This window comes from Phalacrocorax carbo, chromosome 21 (assembly GCF_963921805.1).
Source record: "Phalacrocorax carbo chromosome 21, bPhaCar2.1, whole genome shotgun sequence".
Taxonomy (NCBI): domain Eukaryota; kingdom Metazoa; phylum Chordata; class Aves; order Suliformes; family Phalacrocoracidae; genus Phalacrocorax; species Phalacrocorax carbo.
In genome coordinates this window covers 8,824,902-8,838,874 of record NC_087533.1, presented here as the reverse complement: position 1 = coordinate 8,838,874, position 13,973 = coordinate 8,824,902, and the positions used below count along the sequence as shown (strand labels likewise).

Genomic DNA, 13,973 nt, shown 5'->3' with positions numbered 1-13,973 from the left:
AGCTAGCACTCCCTAACCTCAAAAGAACAAACGACAACAGAAATTAGCAGATGAGTAAATACGACTAAGGTCCGTAGGCAGCATACGCTCCGCAAAGCTTTAGTTACGGCAGCAGCAAAGATGACAAATGGAAAACGTTAGAGGTGATAAGATTCAGGAGCCAGAAGCGATCTGCATTTTCTCGAGCAGAGCTCGGAGAGTCAGTGTGGTGTCAACCTGGTCACTAGGTGTGTGTGTTAGTCACACAGAGAGCAGCCTCGCACACAAGCAGCACATTTTATCATCCTTATGTAAAGCTGCATAACTTCCGATTAGCACAATACCTTATACAAGGTAACGAACGTTTTTGTTCCTGACAGCCCGAGAACAGTTCTCCAGTGGGAGTGTGTGCTTGTGGTGGGAAATCAGAGTTCAGCCAGGAATTCCCACCTACAGCCACGAAAATATTCCTCGAATATTTGTCACTGAATTTTGCGACAATCTTCTTCTGTAGTCAGTTCCTTACCTGCCTGTGAAGTGACATTATTTTTCGTTTAAATCTATTTTCTCCCCATTTTTTTTTCTCCCATGCTCTTCTCTCTCACTATCACCTTCCCCACGTTCCACATGACAGTCACACATGGATCCCATAGGTCACGTCTGTACTGTAGGAGTAATTTCCTCGGCGTAGTGTGTGTTTGCAAGTGAAATCATTTGCGTCTGTTGCTTTGGAGCGGGCTCCCCCAACCCCTGCCATTCCCATGCCGCGTCTGAGGGCCAGGCTCACAGCCTGGGAGGCGTTTCCAGCCTACAGTTCCCCATGGCTGCACCCTGCAGACTGTCCCTCCAACCCGAGAGGTTCTGCAGCATCACCGCCACCGAGGAACTCGCGGTACCTTGCTTTGCACGGTACTTCTGCTTTGCTCATGGGGTAGTTGGGGCTGGGGGGGGGAGGTGGCATTTGTTGAAGGTCACAAGCTGGCTCAGACAGAGCCAGTCCCAAAGACGCCCTGCCGTGGAGAGCAGCACCCTCGTTGCTAGCCCTTAAAGGAAGTCCCTGATGCCGAGTGCTCCACCCTCCAGTTCTAGCTGAGTGAAAAACATCCTTCCTAACTTCTTTGTCTCCTGGGCACAGCAATACCTCACTTCTTGCCTTGTGCCACGGCCCCAGCAGCGCAGGGCCTCGGGACAGCCGAGCCGTACCGGACAGGGCTGGCTCGGTCCGTACCCCCGCCATGAGCCGGGGGACGCGAGGCACAGCACGAGCTCCCCATGCCCTCCCTCTGGCTTCGCTGCTCTCTGTCCTCTCACTTTTGGGAGAAGGGGTGCCCAGAGGCTGGTGCATCGGGTGGGCGTGCGCAGGTGCGCACAGCCGTCCTCAGGGCAGGGGAGGGCGGCCACATCCTAGGGGCAGCGGGTTCCCTGTCAGTCGGGATCACCAGAATAATGCCGTCTCCTTCTTCACCAGCCCAGGTCTCATCAGACTCCTTGCTGGTACGGAGGCTTTGGTGCTGCTGTGCCCAGACCAGAGGAGGATGGGCACGGCGCTTGTCAAACTGCCTCAGCTCCTCACAGAGGAAAAGTTTGGTGCCAACATGCCAGCTGTGGTGCCCCCCGTCTTGCTGACCCAGCTTGGGGTTTTCACACCGTGAATCTGCTGCTGCGACATTACTGGGACAAAATGCCGATTTCCCTGAGCAGAGAAAAACTTGATTTCCCATCTTTATTACGGCCAAGACGAGCACTGCAGGAAGGTGTCTAATCACTGTGTGTTGGACAGCAGACCAGCCTCTGCTAGCTAGTGCCCTTCCCTAGGCGTGCAGAGAGGCCGCTGAGGCTGTGACTTCCCGTGCAAGCCGCTGCATGCCCCCCGCCGAGCCAAGGTGAGGGGCGAAGCGGCAGGAGAAGGAGCAGAAGACGTCCACATGTCACTGCTGTTTAAAACAGCGAGGACGACCCCCGAGGCAGAGGGCAACGGTCGTGCAGACTGGACACACGCGTTTCATCTCAGGTGTCTTCAAAGTCTTGCACAGCTCCAGAGAGCTGCCTGGATCAGGGGAGATTTCTAGTAAGGAGGTCCCTTAGTGCAGAGCTTTCCAAACCCTTTCGGACCGCCTGGGACGAGGCCAGCCATGGGCAAGAGCCCTGGAGGTTTCCAGGGAAGACCTATAGACATTCTGGATCTTCTCTGGTACAGACCAAAGGAACGCAGATTCTTCAGACTGTACTTGAAAAATCAACTTACAGCACTAAAAAAAAAAAAGAGAAAAAAGATGATAAAGCTAGATGCTAATCTCTAACTCAGGTCACTCTACGCCTGTACGCCTGGAGCTCATTTGCCTTGCAAATACTTTATTGTTACATGCTGAGTCCCTCCCTACTCGCTTAAATTACTAACTCCACCCCAAAAGAAGAACTTTTGCTGAAACTGCTGGAGGAAAGACGGATCTTGCCCCTGAAACCATGGGACCTGTCAGCTACTCATCAGAGACCTATGACTTGGTGAGTCGGGCCTGGCTTTGCTTGTTTGAGGGGATAACAGGGAGAGCAGGGAGAGCTGGGGTGGACTGAGAGACCTCTGCTTTCTAGCTGTCCGTCTTCTCACCCTCCTGGTGGCAGAGGGAGAGCTTGAGCGATTTCTTACGATGGCACCATCAGCCCTCGCATCCCTTCAGTCCAGACTTGCCTGATGAGGGGCTGCGCGCGACAGCGCTGCGCTTGCCGAGGGCCAGCGAAACGGGGCCACGGCCGTTGTGATCCAGGGTTGCCACGCCTTCCCTTGGGGACAGGTGCCTAACCCCTGGCACCTCGCGCGCCAGCGCTCCGGTGAGCGCCGAGCCCAAGCGCCGTCCTTGCGTGGGGACCGAGACCACGGTCGGTGCCGAAGGGCCGGCAGCTCGCTGGCAGAGCCGGGCTGGTGCAGCGCCGTCCCACGCTGCCAGCCTGCCCGGGTCTCTGCTCCCTGCTGCCCTGCTCTCTGCGCAAGCATTGACAGTGTGGGCGTGAAACACTCGTCCCGAGTCGGGTGCCTTTTGCACCAGCCTTCGTGGCATAAATGACTGTGCACACAGCGTGCAAAGCCCTGGAAATCTTGTCGAGTGTCTTCACATAACAGGAATACCCAAGCGAACCCACTGCCGTCTCAGTGCGTGAAAACCCTTGCTACGGCTACACACGCTCCTACCCCGCTCGCCTTCTCCCCAAAGAGGCTGCCGTAGACTCTGCTGAAAGGGGAATAGGCGGTAGATTTACAAGAGGGGAATTTTAAAGAGGGGAAGATAAACTGCAAGTACTTCTTCTAATAGGGAGCGACCACTGTGTGTTCTGCCCCATAGTTCTCTCCCCTGCGTCTGCAAGCGAAAGACAGCAGCTGCACCTTTTAGAGTATGTTGTGCTATCCACGGGGAAGTCCGCTGCAGCGCTATCATTAGCCTGGTTTTCAAAAGTTGCAGCTCAGAATGTATTTATTGATAGAGTAGCTCTCTGCAGCGGACCTGAGTTTTCGTTTACTTCCTCCAAAGAGAGTAACACTGGCTTTAATTTTTAGCAATTCTTCCCTCCCTCCTTTGTCACGTACACCAGGGAAGAGAGAGGAGATGTGGGGGGCAAGCCCTACCCTCCTTGTTTTTTCTGATCCATCCAGTATAAAAACCCTTTGCGAATGGTGGTCGCTTCCTTTAGAACTTTTCTGCAGAAGGCGCTTCTCTCCCGAGCCCCTGTTGAAGCTCAGTGGCAGCGCTAATGCACGCTGAGAGGTTAAAACCACTCTCAAACCTTTTTCGTCCCCATGCTGGCTTGTTCCTCCAGCTGAACTCTCCATCAGAAATCTGTCCCACCACCAGAAAACCAGCAAAGTTGAAACGTGCCGGCCGCCTGCCTGCAGCACGTCATGCACTATAAGCAAGAGGCTGCTTGTGGCAAAACTGCACCATTTTTAACGGAGGGGGATTAAGCAGCACCATATACAACATGTCCCAGAACCTTAGCTTAGCCTTTTTACCTCTGTCGCGAATTATTTTAAGTCATGAAGGAGATCCCATGGGGGAGGGTGGGATCCCAGCTAACTTTGGACCCGAGCACGAACAGCCAGGAGCCACAGCAAGAACAGTTTTACACCTTTTCGCAGACTTCCCGTGGCTGGGAGTTTGTGACGCGCGTTTCCCACCTCTGCCTCCTGGGAACTTCGCAGGTTTGGCTCCCTCCCTGGAACAGGCCACACATCTCACGTGAGCCACACCACATTTGCTTTGGTGGTGCCGCACGTTGCTTTATTTCTGCTCGGCGCTTGTAGCGGCGACCTACCCACAGAGATTTGCAAAAAAGGCCTCAGCGGTGTCCTGTCAAAGCGGCGGCACAAACCTTGCCCTGTGCACTCACCAGAGAGGACCGCGTGGCCGATTGAGCAAGTGTGGAAGGAAACACAACGAGAACATTTGCACCGAAAGGATATTTATCTTGGTATCGCCCAACGGGTGCAGCGAGGGCTTCACCTAAACTTTGGTACTGTATGGGACCACTTGTCTCCGTAACCTTGTGCAAAAGTCACGTGCCCAAAATGATAACCCTGTTTCTCCGTAGCAAGAAAGCTTTGCCCGCTTAACCTTCTTCAGCGGCAGACTAGAGGAACAAAAACAGAGTTGCAGGAAGACGGCTGAGACCTCTGCCAGGTCCCCTGAGGTGCTGCGGGCCGGTTTTCATTGTAATGGGACCGAGGTAACTGGAGAGCCATGGGGGCACCCGCGCTACAGTGACGGAGCTTTTCCGCAGGCTTTGCTCTTATTCGTGGGTTTCCCTAGTTCAGCACCAGGAGAGGGGATGAGCAGAAGCTCCGTCAGTCTCTTGCACTGATGTGGGCAATTTCAGTTTTAAGGCTTTGGGAATGAAAGGTGCCTCTCCCGGCCTGGGCATGGGCATGGGCATGGGCTAGAAGGGAATGACTCGCCTGGATAATCCCTACTAGTGCACACACTCTCTGCAGCCAAATGTTTTGATCACTGGCAGTTGTGGGGAACTGAGAAAAGCAGCTGACACGCAGAGACCGGAATAACTCTGCGATGTGGTTTAGAGGGGAAAAGGGATCCCTGAAAGAAGAGCACAGAGGAAGGGGCTCCCGAGGCGTGCACTTGACTGCTCAGTTTCAGAAAAAAGGCGCTACTTCATCACCCCCACCCCCCCAAATCTGCCTGCAATGGTATCGCAGGAGACCCGCACAAAGGTCCCCCTGCGCGTGCACTGTGGACTTCTCCTGTCCCAGATCAGGCAGCCACCCGCCTCCAGTCATAGAGATGGGAATTGCAGCAGAGTCCCCAAAAGCCTCAGCTTGTCACATTCAGTGCATCTCCCCAAGCTCTGGTCCCTGCCTTTCCTGTTTCAGCCCGGACTCTGACCTTTCATCCTCTTTTATTTGTCTCCAACTCATCTCTGTCCCATCCCACCCACACTCGTTGCTCTGCTCAGAGATGCACATGAGAGGATGCCTCAGACACAGCTCAGCACACGCTTCCCCTGCCTGGGGCGAGTGGCTTACAGTAAAAACCCTACCTGCCGTCTTATCAGCAATCAGATGGTGTCTGATAGCGGCACTCAGCCTCCACACCTCCGGCTCCGAATGCGAGGTGATGCTGGAAACCTCAGCAGCCAAACACTCTGCAGGCTGCCCATCTGCTGTCGTCGGTGGCACCGGCGTGGCTCCAGGCAGTGCTCCAACACTCCGGCCAGCAAACCTGGCCATTTCCCATCATTTCCTTTTTTCCTCTAGAGCTGGAACCCTCCAACCTCTCCCCAGTGAAGTTACCCATTCCAACACGTGTTCTCTTTGGGGTTTTCAGCACACTCACCCGCATGTCCCGTGCAGCCTGGTTTGGTTGCTGTACCAAATTGCAAAGGTTTTTGCTTTGGTTTGGGGAGTTTCTGGGGGAGATCCAAGGATCTGGCCCCGGCCAACACATCACAGTTTTCCACGCGTAACTCCTGACACGGGGTCCAGGTACGGACTAGGCGGGAAATATTTTCAAGCCAGGGAGGAGACAAACTGGGAGGGATTTCTAAAGGCTTCTGTCTTTAGCAGCAAACTCCAGCCTCCAGAATCATACCCTGAACTGGAAAAATAATTGCTCCCTGGGAAGACGAACGTGTCTCACCAAAGGCTTGCAGCCCCACCATTATGTTAGGGGAAGAGAGCCACGTGTGTTTGAGGTTTTGGGCAGGGAGGAGGACCCTCGGTCCCCAAGAGGACCAGCTGTCGCCCGTTAGGGAGGAAGCACCGTGGCATCACAGCACAGCGGCAGCACCTCTGGGTGCAGAGCCAGCGGGTAACTTGGGGCAGACCAAAGTCTATCTGGCGCGACGCCCTTTCTGGCAGTAGCCGAAGGTAGAGGCCCAGGGAAGAGGGCAAGAGCTGGGCTTGTATTCCACGCTGCCCCAAGGGCTCGCTCACCTTCCTACTGTCCGCGGCTCGGGGAGTGCCTGAGCCAGCTGCCTGCTCCGCGCATTTGGTAACGCTCCGTAGACTTCTTCCCCATCCTCACACCCAGGCTCCCCTTGGAGCCACGCAGATGGTTTCAGCGGCGCAGCCATTCAGGACAAGCGCCGCTGCTGCTGCGATGTCACCTCTTTACCCCGGTCACGTGCGGAGGCACCCAGCGCGTCACCCGGGGAAGGCTGCCTGAGAGAGAAGAAACATAAATCACTCATCTCTAGCTACGCACAACGCAGGGCTCGAGGCTGGTCACGGTCATTTGGCTTAGCAGCGGGGGAGGGGGGAGAGAGCAAAAACCCCCCAAATCAGCTCTAAAACTGCTTAAAGGAGGGCTAGTATTTTTAGATGGGAACTTTGGCTGACAAGGGAAGGAGCAGCAGGTGCAAACAGCTACAGCTGGCAGTGAAAGGTATGAAAGCAGTGAGCGGAGACTTCCGCTGTGGTTGGCACTGAAGTCTCGGCACCGGTCTCCCGAGAGGGTGTGGGTGGGGGAGCTCAGGGTAACTGCTGCCAAGCTCTTCCCAGTTGTCACTAATTTCTCAGCTTGCCGCAAGCCTCCTGCGCCGCTCTCTTTTTCTGCCCATCTGCATCCGAGCCCTTTGCTTTTGGGACCGTCCAGCTCCTGCGAGGTGCCCGAGGCCAGCCAGAGCGCGCCCGCTGCCCGGGGGCCCGGTCCCAAGCACGCCTGCCGCTTGCCGGCACTCGGGGCTTGCGCGCGGTCTCAGCCCGGGTACGGGCTGCTCACCTGGCGAGGGGCTACAGCATGCCAAGCGCGAATCACATCTGCGGTGGCTCTATTGCACTTTCCTTACCAGGTACCAGCCCAGGGGCCGAGCGGTGTTTTCAGATTCCCTTTCCTGCTCTGGCTGCCGTTAGTTCAGAACTGCAAGGGTTACTAACAGAACAGATTTTTCTCTCTCCGCGTCCAGCCCCATAGTTATGGCACCACGGCACCTCAGAGCCGTTCCTCCAGTCGTGTTTGAACAGCGGCCCCGCTCCTTCCTCCGAGCGCATGGAAAGCAATCCCCAGCACGGCTGCTGCTGTCCCCACCCCCCCTCGCTCTGCCCCAGGCAGCTCCGAGGAGGAGAGGCAGAAGGGGACAGAGTCAGTGCACATAGCTCGAGGTAGAGATGTGCTCTGCGGTGAATCCCACCACCTTCGTACCTGACAGCAGGCAGGACAGGGACAGCCGGTGTCAGAAACGGGTGGAAAGATTGGGAAAGCTAGCAGAAGAGGGTTCCGTGCTGCGTGAGAAAGAAAAAAAAAAAAACCAAACAAAACCAGCAGGTAACTCAGCAAAAACCAGAATATGAAACCGGTCATCCCTCTGGACACCAGCACATCCCCAAATACGCTAGCGAACGGTTACAGACTGAGCAGCCCTCGCTATCAGAGGTCAGAACAACCCTCTCCGTGTGCTGCTGCACCTCCTGGGAGCCGGCACCAGCGGGGCCTCCCAGGTCAGCAGGCTGCAGCCAGGCAGCACCTCCTCCTGACGCAGGCAGGCTGCAGGGCGTGGGGGTGCTCCGCTCCAGGTCTGCCAGGGGCGCCTGCGGGGCTGGGTTCACAAACGCCCCTCCGGTAACCAGACTCTCTCTCTCCCCCAGAGCCAGGTGGAGCTGAGCGGTTACTATGAAGCAGAGAACAGCACCCCTTCTTTGGAGGGCTACTTTTGCTTCAACCCAGCCTCCTCTGTGGTTGGCAACCAGAGCGACGCCTTCAGAAAGGTCTTCATGCCCCTCATCTATCTGCTGATGTTTGTGCTGGGGACTGTGGGCAATGCCCTGGTCCTGGTCATTTTAGAGAGGTTCAAGCGGTCTCGCACTACCACGGAGAACTTCCTCTTCCACCTCACCCTGGCCAACCTGGTGCTGTTGTTCACCTTCCCCTTCAGCGTGGTGGAGAGCTTGGCCGGGTGGGTATTCGGGAAGTTCCTCTGCAAGATCCTCAGTGCTGTCCACAAGATCAATTTCTACTGCAGTAGCATGCTGCTGGGGTGCATCGCGGTGGACCGCTACCTGGCCATCGTCTACGCAATCCACACCTACCGCAAACGCAGAACTCGCTCCATCCACCTCACCTGCATGGCCGTCTGGCTCTGCTCACTGCTGCTGACCTCACCCGATCTCATCTTCATGGAAGTCTGGACAGACGACAGCAACCGCAGCATCTGCTATTTTCCAGAGGTTGGGATCGACGGCAACAACGCCTGGCTGGCGACCCGCTTCCTCTACCACACCGTGGGCTTCTTTGTGCCCCTCCTGGTCATGTGTTACTGCTACACAGCCATCGTCCGGGCTCTGTGTCAGTCCCAGCGCCTGCAGAGGCAAAAGGCTGTCCGCGTGGCCATCCTGGTCACAGGCGTCTTCCTGCTCTGCTGGAGCCCGTACCACATCGTCATCTTCCTGAACACGCTTACCAAGCTGGAAGCCTTCACCAAGAACTGCCTCCTGGAAGACCAGCTGGACACAGCCATCATGGTGACAGAGGCCATCGGCTTCACACACTGCTGCCTCAATCCCATCCTCTACGCCTTCATCGGAGTCAAGTTCCGTAACGACTTCTTCCGGATCCTGCAGGAGCTCGGCTGCATAAGCCAGGAGACCCTGCAGGAGATCCTGGAGGTGACGAGGAAGGGCAGCGGGATCGAGTCTGACAACACCACCTCTATCTCTACTTTCTAGCCGGGAAAGGCAGCCTGCAGGGCACACCTGTCCTGGGGCTTGCCTTCCCAGTGGCACGTGTGCTGTGGCCTCAGTCCCAAGTTTCACAAGCATCCCCACCACTTTCTTCACTCCTCAGGAAACCGAGGCCCAATAGCCTCCAAACACCCAAATCCCACCAGATCTCTTCCCTGGCTCTTTCTGGTTCTCACACCTGCAGAAATCTGTCCGGCGGTTGATGGCGGACACTGGCTGGCCGACGGTCACTCTGGCAGGGCCGGATGAACCCGAGCGGGTTGCACCCAACGGTTCCACGTCTCCCTCGAAAACCTGAGCGCAGGCGGCTCCGTGCACGGAGCCAGGCACGAGATCGAGGTGCCGGGGGGCAGGGAAAGAAGCGCAGACAAGTAAACGTGGAGTTTACTTGTGAGTAAAGCGTCAGTGAGCAAGGACTGGGGGCGAAAGCTAAGCAGGTCTCCGTTTCACTGGCTCAGGCTGGTGGAGGCAGGCCTGAAGGAAGCAGCAGGACGCAATGGCCATGGCACACAGAACGAGGCGCAGGTAGGACCAGCGGGGGATGCAGAGGTCGCTGCAATAGCATGGGCAGGTGGTGCTCGACAGTCTCCGGCTGCAATATTGCTCCTCCTGCTGCCTGACATTCGCCCCCTCCCCAGCCAGCCACGGCACATTGATTTTCCCAACTTGGCTCATGCCAGGAGGTCCTGCCACGGACTCAGAGATGTGACTGTCATGGATTCCTTTCCTGACATCGACTGCATGCTTTCCCGCTCACTTGACCTGTTTTATTGCTGTTAAGAGCTCCAGTGAGTGACTGCCGAACTGACCGCCTGACTACGCAAAAGCTTTCCTTTAAGGAAGAAAGCTGCCTGGAGAGATGGCTTCTCTCTTGTGCCTGAGCACGGGGGAGATGAACCGTATGGCTTTGTGAGGCTGAAGGTGTAACTTTTGGGGTTTTTGCAGCTAGTTGTAAGGCACTTTGTGCGTTCTGAGAGCAAGGAGACCCACTGCCCCAGGGTAAGGAAAAGAGCTCGTTTGCATAATTTCTGTGTTCGTTTTTAGCGGGCTGAGAGGGAACGTAGCATTTTGCTTTGCACCGTACTTTCCGATATTTTTGCTCTACCTGCATCTACGGGGCTTTCAGAGGTTTAGTGCATCCAGGTTGACACAGAACTAACCTGGGCGCTGATCTTGCCCTGAACCGGGAGTATCCAGCAGCTGCTCAGATCGGGCTGCTCGACAACAATTTGGTCCAAAATAAGAGCGTCAGCTTTCGCCGTCACTAATAATTGTGCCGCAAGATGACGCGTGGGCAGCCCCAACAGACACGCAGCCTGCTGCTTCCTAGGAGGTCTTGTCACAGGATAACATCGCAGCAGCCCGCACGCAGCGCTGCTCGGTGACATTTCTCTTGCTAGCTAAGCAGTGCTGTGGCCCTAACTCTGCGAGGGCCGTACGTACCAGCTGTCACACGAGCGCGGCCCTAATCACGAGCACACTTCAAAATCCGCTCTACCATTCGCCTCGCTTTTTAAGCAAAGTTGGAGCAGCGTCAGTTCTGCTGCTGCAGCAAGAATTTTGTGCTAAACTCACTTCTGAAGTGCAACCCGCTAACAAAGAGCTCGGTTGCGGCTGAACTTCACTGTACCCAAGGGCCCTGCTAAAAAGACCAGTCATTATGGAAGGGGTCACGTTACACCAGTCCAGCTCAGGCAGAGATCTCAATAGCTCAATCTCAAACTGTGACTCGAGGAGAAAACTCCCCAAGCGTAAGGCCTTTTATACAAAAAGCAGTCCACCATTTCCTGCAGCGCTGCGTCTTCAAAGCTGAAACCTGCAGGTAATGGCGACTGTGGTTGTCCAAGCACGTACCCGCAGCGGAGGAAGAGCGGCTCTCTGAAGCCTGCCCTCGCTACCTCCACGGTTGTACTGGTGAGCAAAGCTGTTGCAGGTGCATTGTGAACACCTCCCCAGCCCCAGTTCTGATGGGAACTGCGTTCCCACGCAAAAGCGTTACTAAAGAAATGAACAGTCAGGGTGTAACATTCGTACAGCGTTTGCAAGGTAAAAAGAAAATCTGCACACAAAACAGGGGCGGACAGATCACGCGTCTATCGTTACTATAGATTCTAGTACTGGCATGTTGGTAAACTTTTTAGAAGTTTTGACGCAAGCTGTAATAAACAAACAGTTAAATAAAATACCATCTTCTGATGTACAGTGCTTGCAAGCAGTTGCCTGCGGTCGTGCCACTCTTGCAAGGGAAACACATCAGAGCGCGCTAAGAGGGTTGACCGCACCTGTCTGACAAGCGCTGCTGTTCGCGGGGCTCGTCAGAGTACCTTGCTCAGATTTCCTTTCACCAGTGCAGCAGAAGGCTTTGCTGCGTTCAGAGTCCAGACCTGCATTAGCTCCTGCCTTCACAGAACCTCTTCTACCGGCTGCAGCAGCTCCTTACCCAGTTTTACAGCAGCTGCTAACCTGAGTGGGAAGCTGCCCTCGTACCCCCGTCCGGCTCAGCCAGCCTGGGGAAGGCTCAGCTTGGAGCTGGCAGCCCCTTCCCCAAAGAGGGGACGCCGCTCCTCCTGCAGCTGACGCAGCCAGCCTGCTGAATGGAGAGGAGCAGAAAGCAAGAGGAACTCTCCCTCACCGCAGAGGAAGCTGGGCTTTCCACTCAGTGAAATCCTCCCCATCTCCCCGAGGTTCGCGTGGCCGTCATATGCCTTGGCCCAGAGTGGGCTCCCCCGCCAAGCGCTCACGCCGCCAGAGCCACCCCCGGACGCTGCAGCCTCAGGCAGACCTTCAGGCTCCCCCGCGGAGCTCTGCTCGGCCCCAGCCCACCCCTACAGAGGGAGGCAGACGGGCTCCGCTCCCGCCTCGGGCTGCCGGCAAGGGGGACTGAGGGCCAAGGGGAGCTCCGAGGCAGCCGCTGCAGGGAGCTGGTGCGTGGGCAAGGCCACGTCACCGCTGTCCACAGCGCAGGCTCGCGTGACCCTGGCCCCAGGCTATGCTCTGCAAACAAGGCTGGGGCAGACAGCTCAGCGAAAGCCCTGGTCCCTGCTGAAGGCAACCCCAAAGAAGGGGACGCAAAGACCCCCACAACAGCACGCTGCTCTGCACGTCCTACGGGGTGACCGAGTCTCCCAGGGGACAGAGCTGGGGTGTTTCAGCAGAGCATCCTGCCGCACACGCACAGCCGTCACGGGGCAGTGGCAGGCAGCGGAGCGTGCACCGACCAGCACCAGCCAAGGAACGCATGAGCGAACGCGTGCCTGGGAGTGCTGCAGAGGAGGGGTTCTCCCCACGCCCTCGCACCCTTCCTAGCAGCTCTAGCACCCTCTGCCCCACTGTGACTCACGCAGTTTCATTCTGCGTATCAAGAAGACAACCTACTTCTTCACCCCACTCTCCCAGAACCGAACAGATGCTCGAGCACTTCAGTGTCTGTACCGCTGCCCGCTGCGTCGTCCTTATCTTTGAGCACAGGTGGCTCTGGACATACGACACCACAGCCACCAAGGCCCACGAGCTTGGGTCCCGGGCAGCACGCCACGTGCGCTGCCCCAGCTCCGTACGCCAACGGCAGCACAGCCCTTTTCTCTCCCTCAGCCCCCAGAGCCGGCCCCTCGCCCCGCCACGGTCACAGCACGCTCTGCGTTTGCTCTGGCCCCCCACGAGCACACAGCAGCTACAGCACACGCGCGCTTTCCCAGGCCACGAGATGCCCACAACAGCGAGGGGCTCCAGGCACCAGCGGACAGCGCGGGCAGCGAGCCCCTGCTCTGGGCCACCGCTCTGTTCTGCCGGACACTTGAGGTGCCCAGGGAGGCCCTGCCTGGCTCCCGCCCACCCCCCCCCCAGCCCTGTGCACACCCCTTCACCTACCTGGGAGGGCTGCCCTGTCCCGCATCCCGCGAAGGCCGTTCCCTGGTCCCAGCCCAGCTTCCACTGCCCGTAGGCAGCAGCGCCGGATTGTTGCCGCTGCGGGCAGGGCACAGCCTCGTGGCAGGGGCGCTCACAGGCTGCACCGAGCGCAGCCATCCCAGCTCCCACAGGGAGCTCTCGGCCGTCTCACCACGGGCAGGAGCGTCTCTTCAGGTAGAGGCGTGCGGCAACCGCCTCGAAATCACAGTCGATGGGACCTGCGGCGCTGGGAGCCTCACAGCTCAGGCGGCCAGCCCCTCTCCCGCACTCCCCCTGCCCGGGGGCCTGCAGCCCTCACGCCAGGCACCAGACGTGCTCAGGAACAGCCACGGGACCAGCAGCAGGGGAAAACAAGGCTGTTTGCCTCGTTACCCTCACTTGTTTGCAGCAGCTAGAAAAAGATGATCCCTTTTAAGCCATGGTAGCTAGAGGATGGACTGGCAGGGCAGAGGGTGGGATAGAACAACCAGCAAGCCTGGAGTTAGGCAGCAAAATCCGCAATACCGTACCAAACCAGTCCGAACTGCGTGGTTGGGCCTCATTCGACACAGGGAGCTGGCACGCAAGCGGCTGAGGAGGGCCAAGCCGTCCACCCCACCGCAGCAAGCCCCGAATGGCTGACCCCACTACGTGAGGGGCTGCCCAGCTTTACAGGAAGAAAACTCCAGCTACAGCCAAGTCTCAGCATGCCTGAGGCACAGGCGACTCCTGCAAGCCAGAAGAGCTCCCCCCCTCTCAAGCAGAGCCCCCACCTGACCAGAGTTATTTATAGTGGGGCCGGCTGAGCCCCTCTGATCAGCCCCAACCTGCTGCAGGTGATGCTGGCTGAGCTCCCGGGGGCTGGGCTGAGCACATCTGCCCACGGCCCGGCAGCAGAAAATCCCGCAGCCCACCGAAGACAGGCACAGGG

The 13,973-nt window shown here is 57.2% G+C and overlaps 1 protein-coding gene across 1 annotated transcript; it reads left to right on the top strand.

The window, feature by feature from the left end:
• Window positions 1–2,290: 2,290 nt before the first annotated feature.
• On the top strand, window positions 2,291–11,308 carry CXCR5 (C-X-C motif chemokine receptor 5; the record flags this gene model as incomplete). The annotated part of the gene is given in 4 exon segments (XM_064470941.1): window positions 2,291–2,362; window positions 2,364–2,390; window positions 2,392–2,481; window positions 8,066–11,308. Coding segments are annotated over 4 exon segments (1,266 nt in total), but the record flags the coding sequence as incomplete, so codon positions are not given.
• Window positions 11,309–13,973: the final 2,665 nt, after the last annotated feature.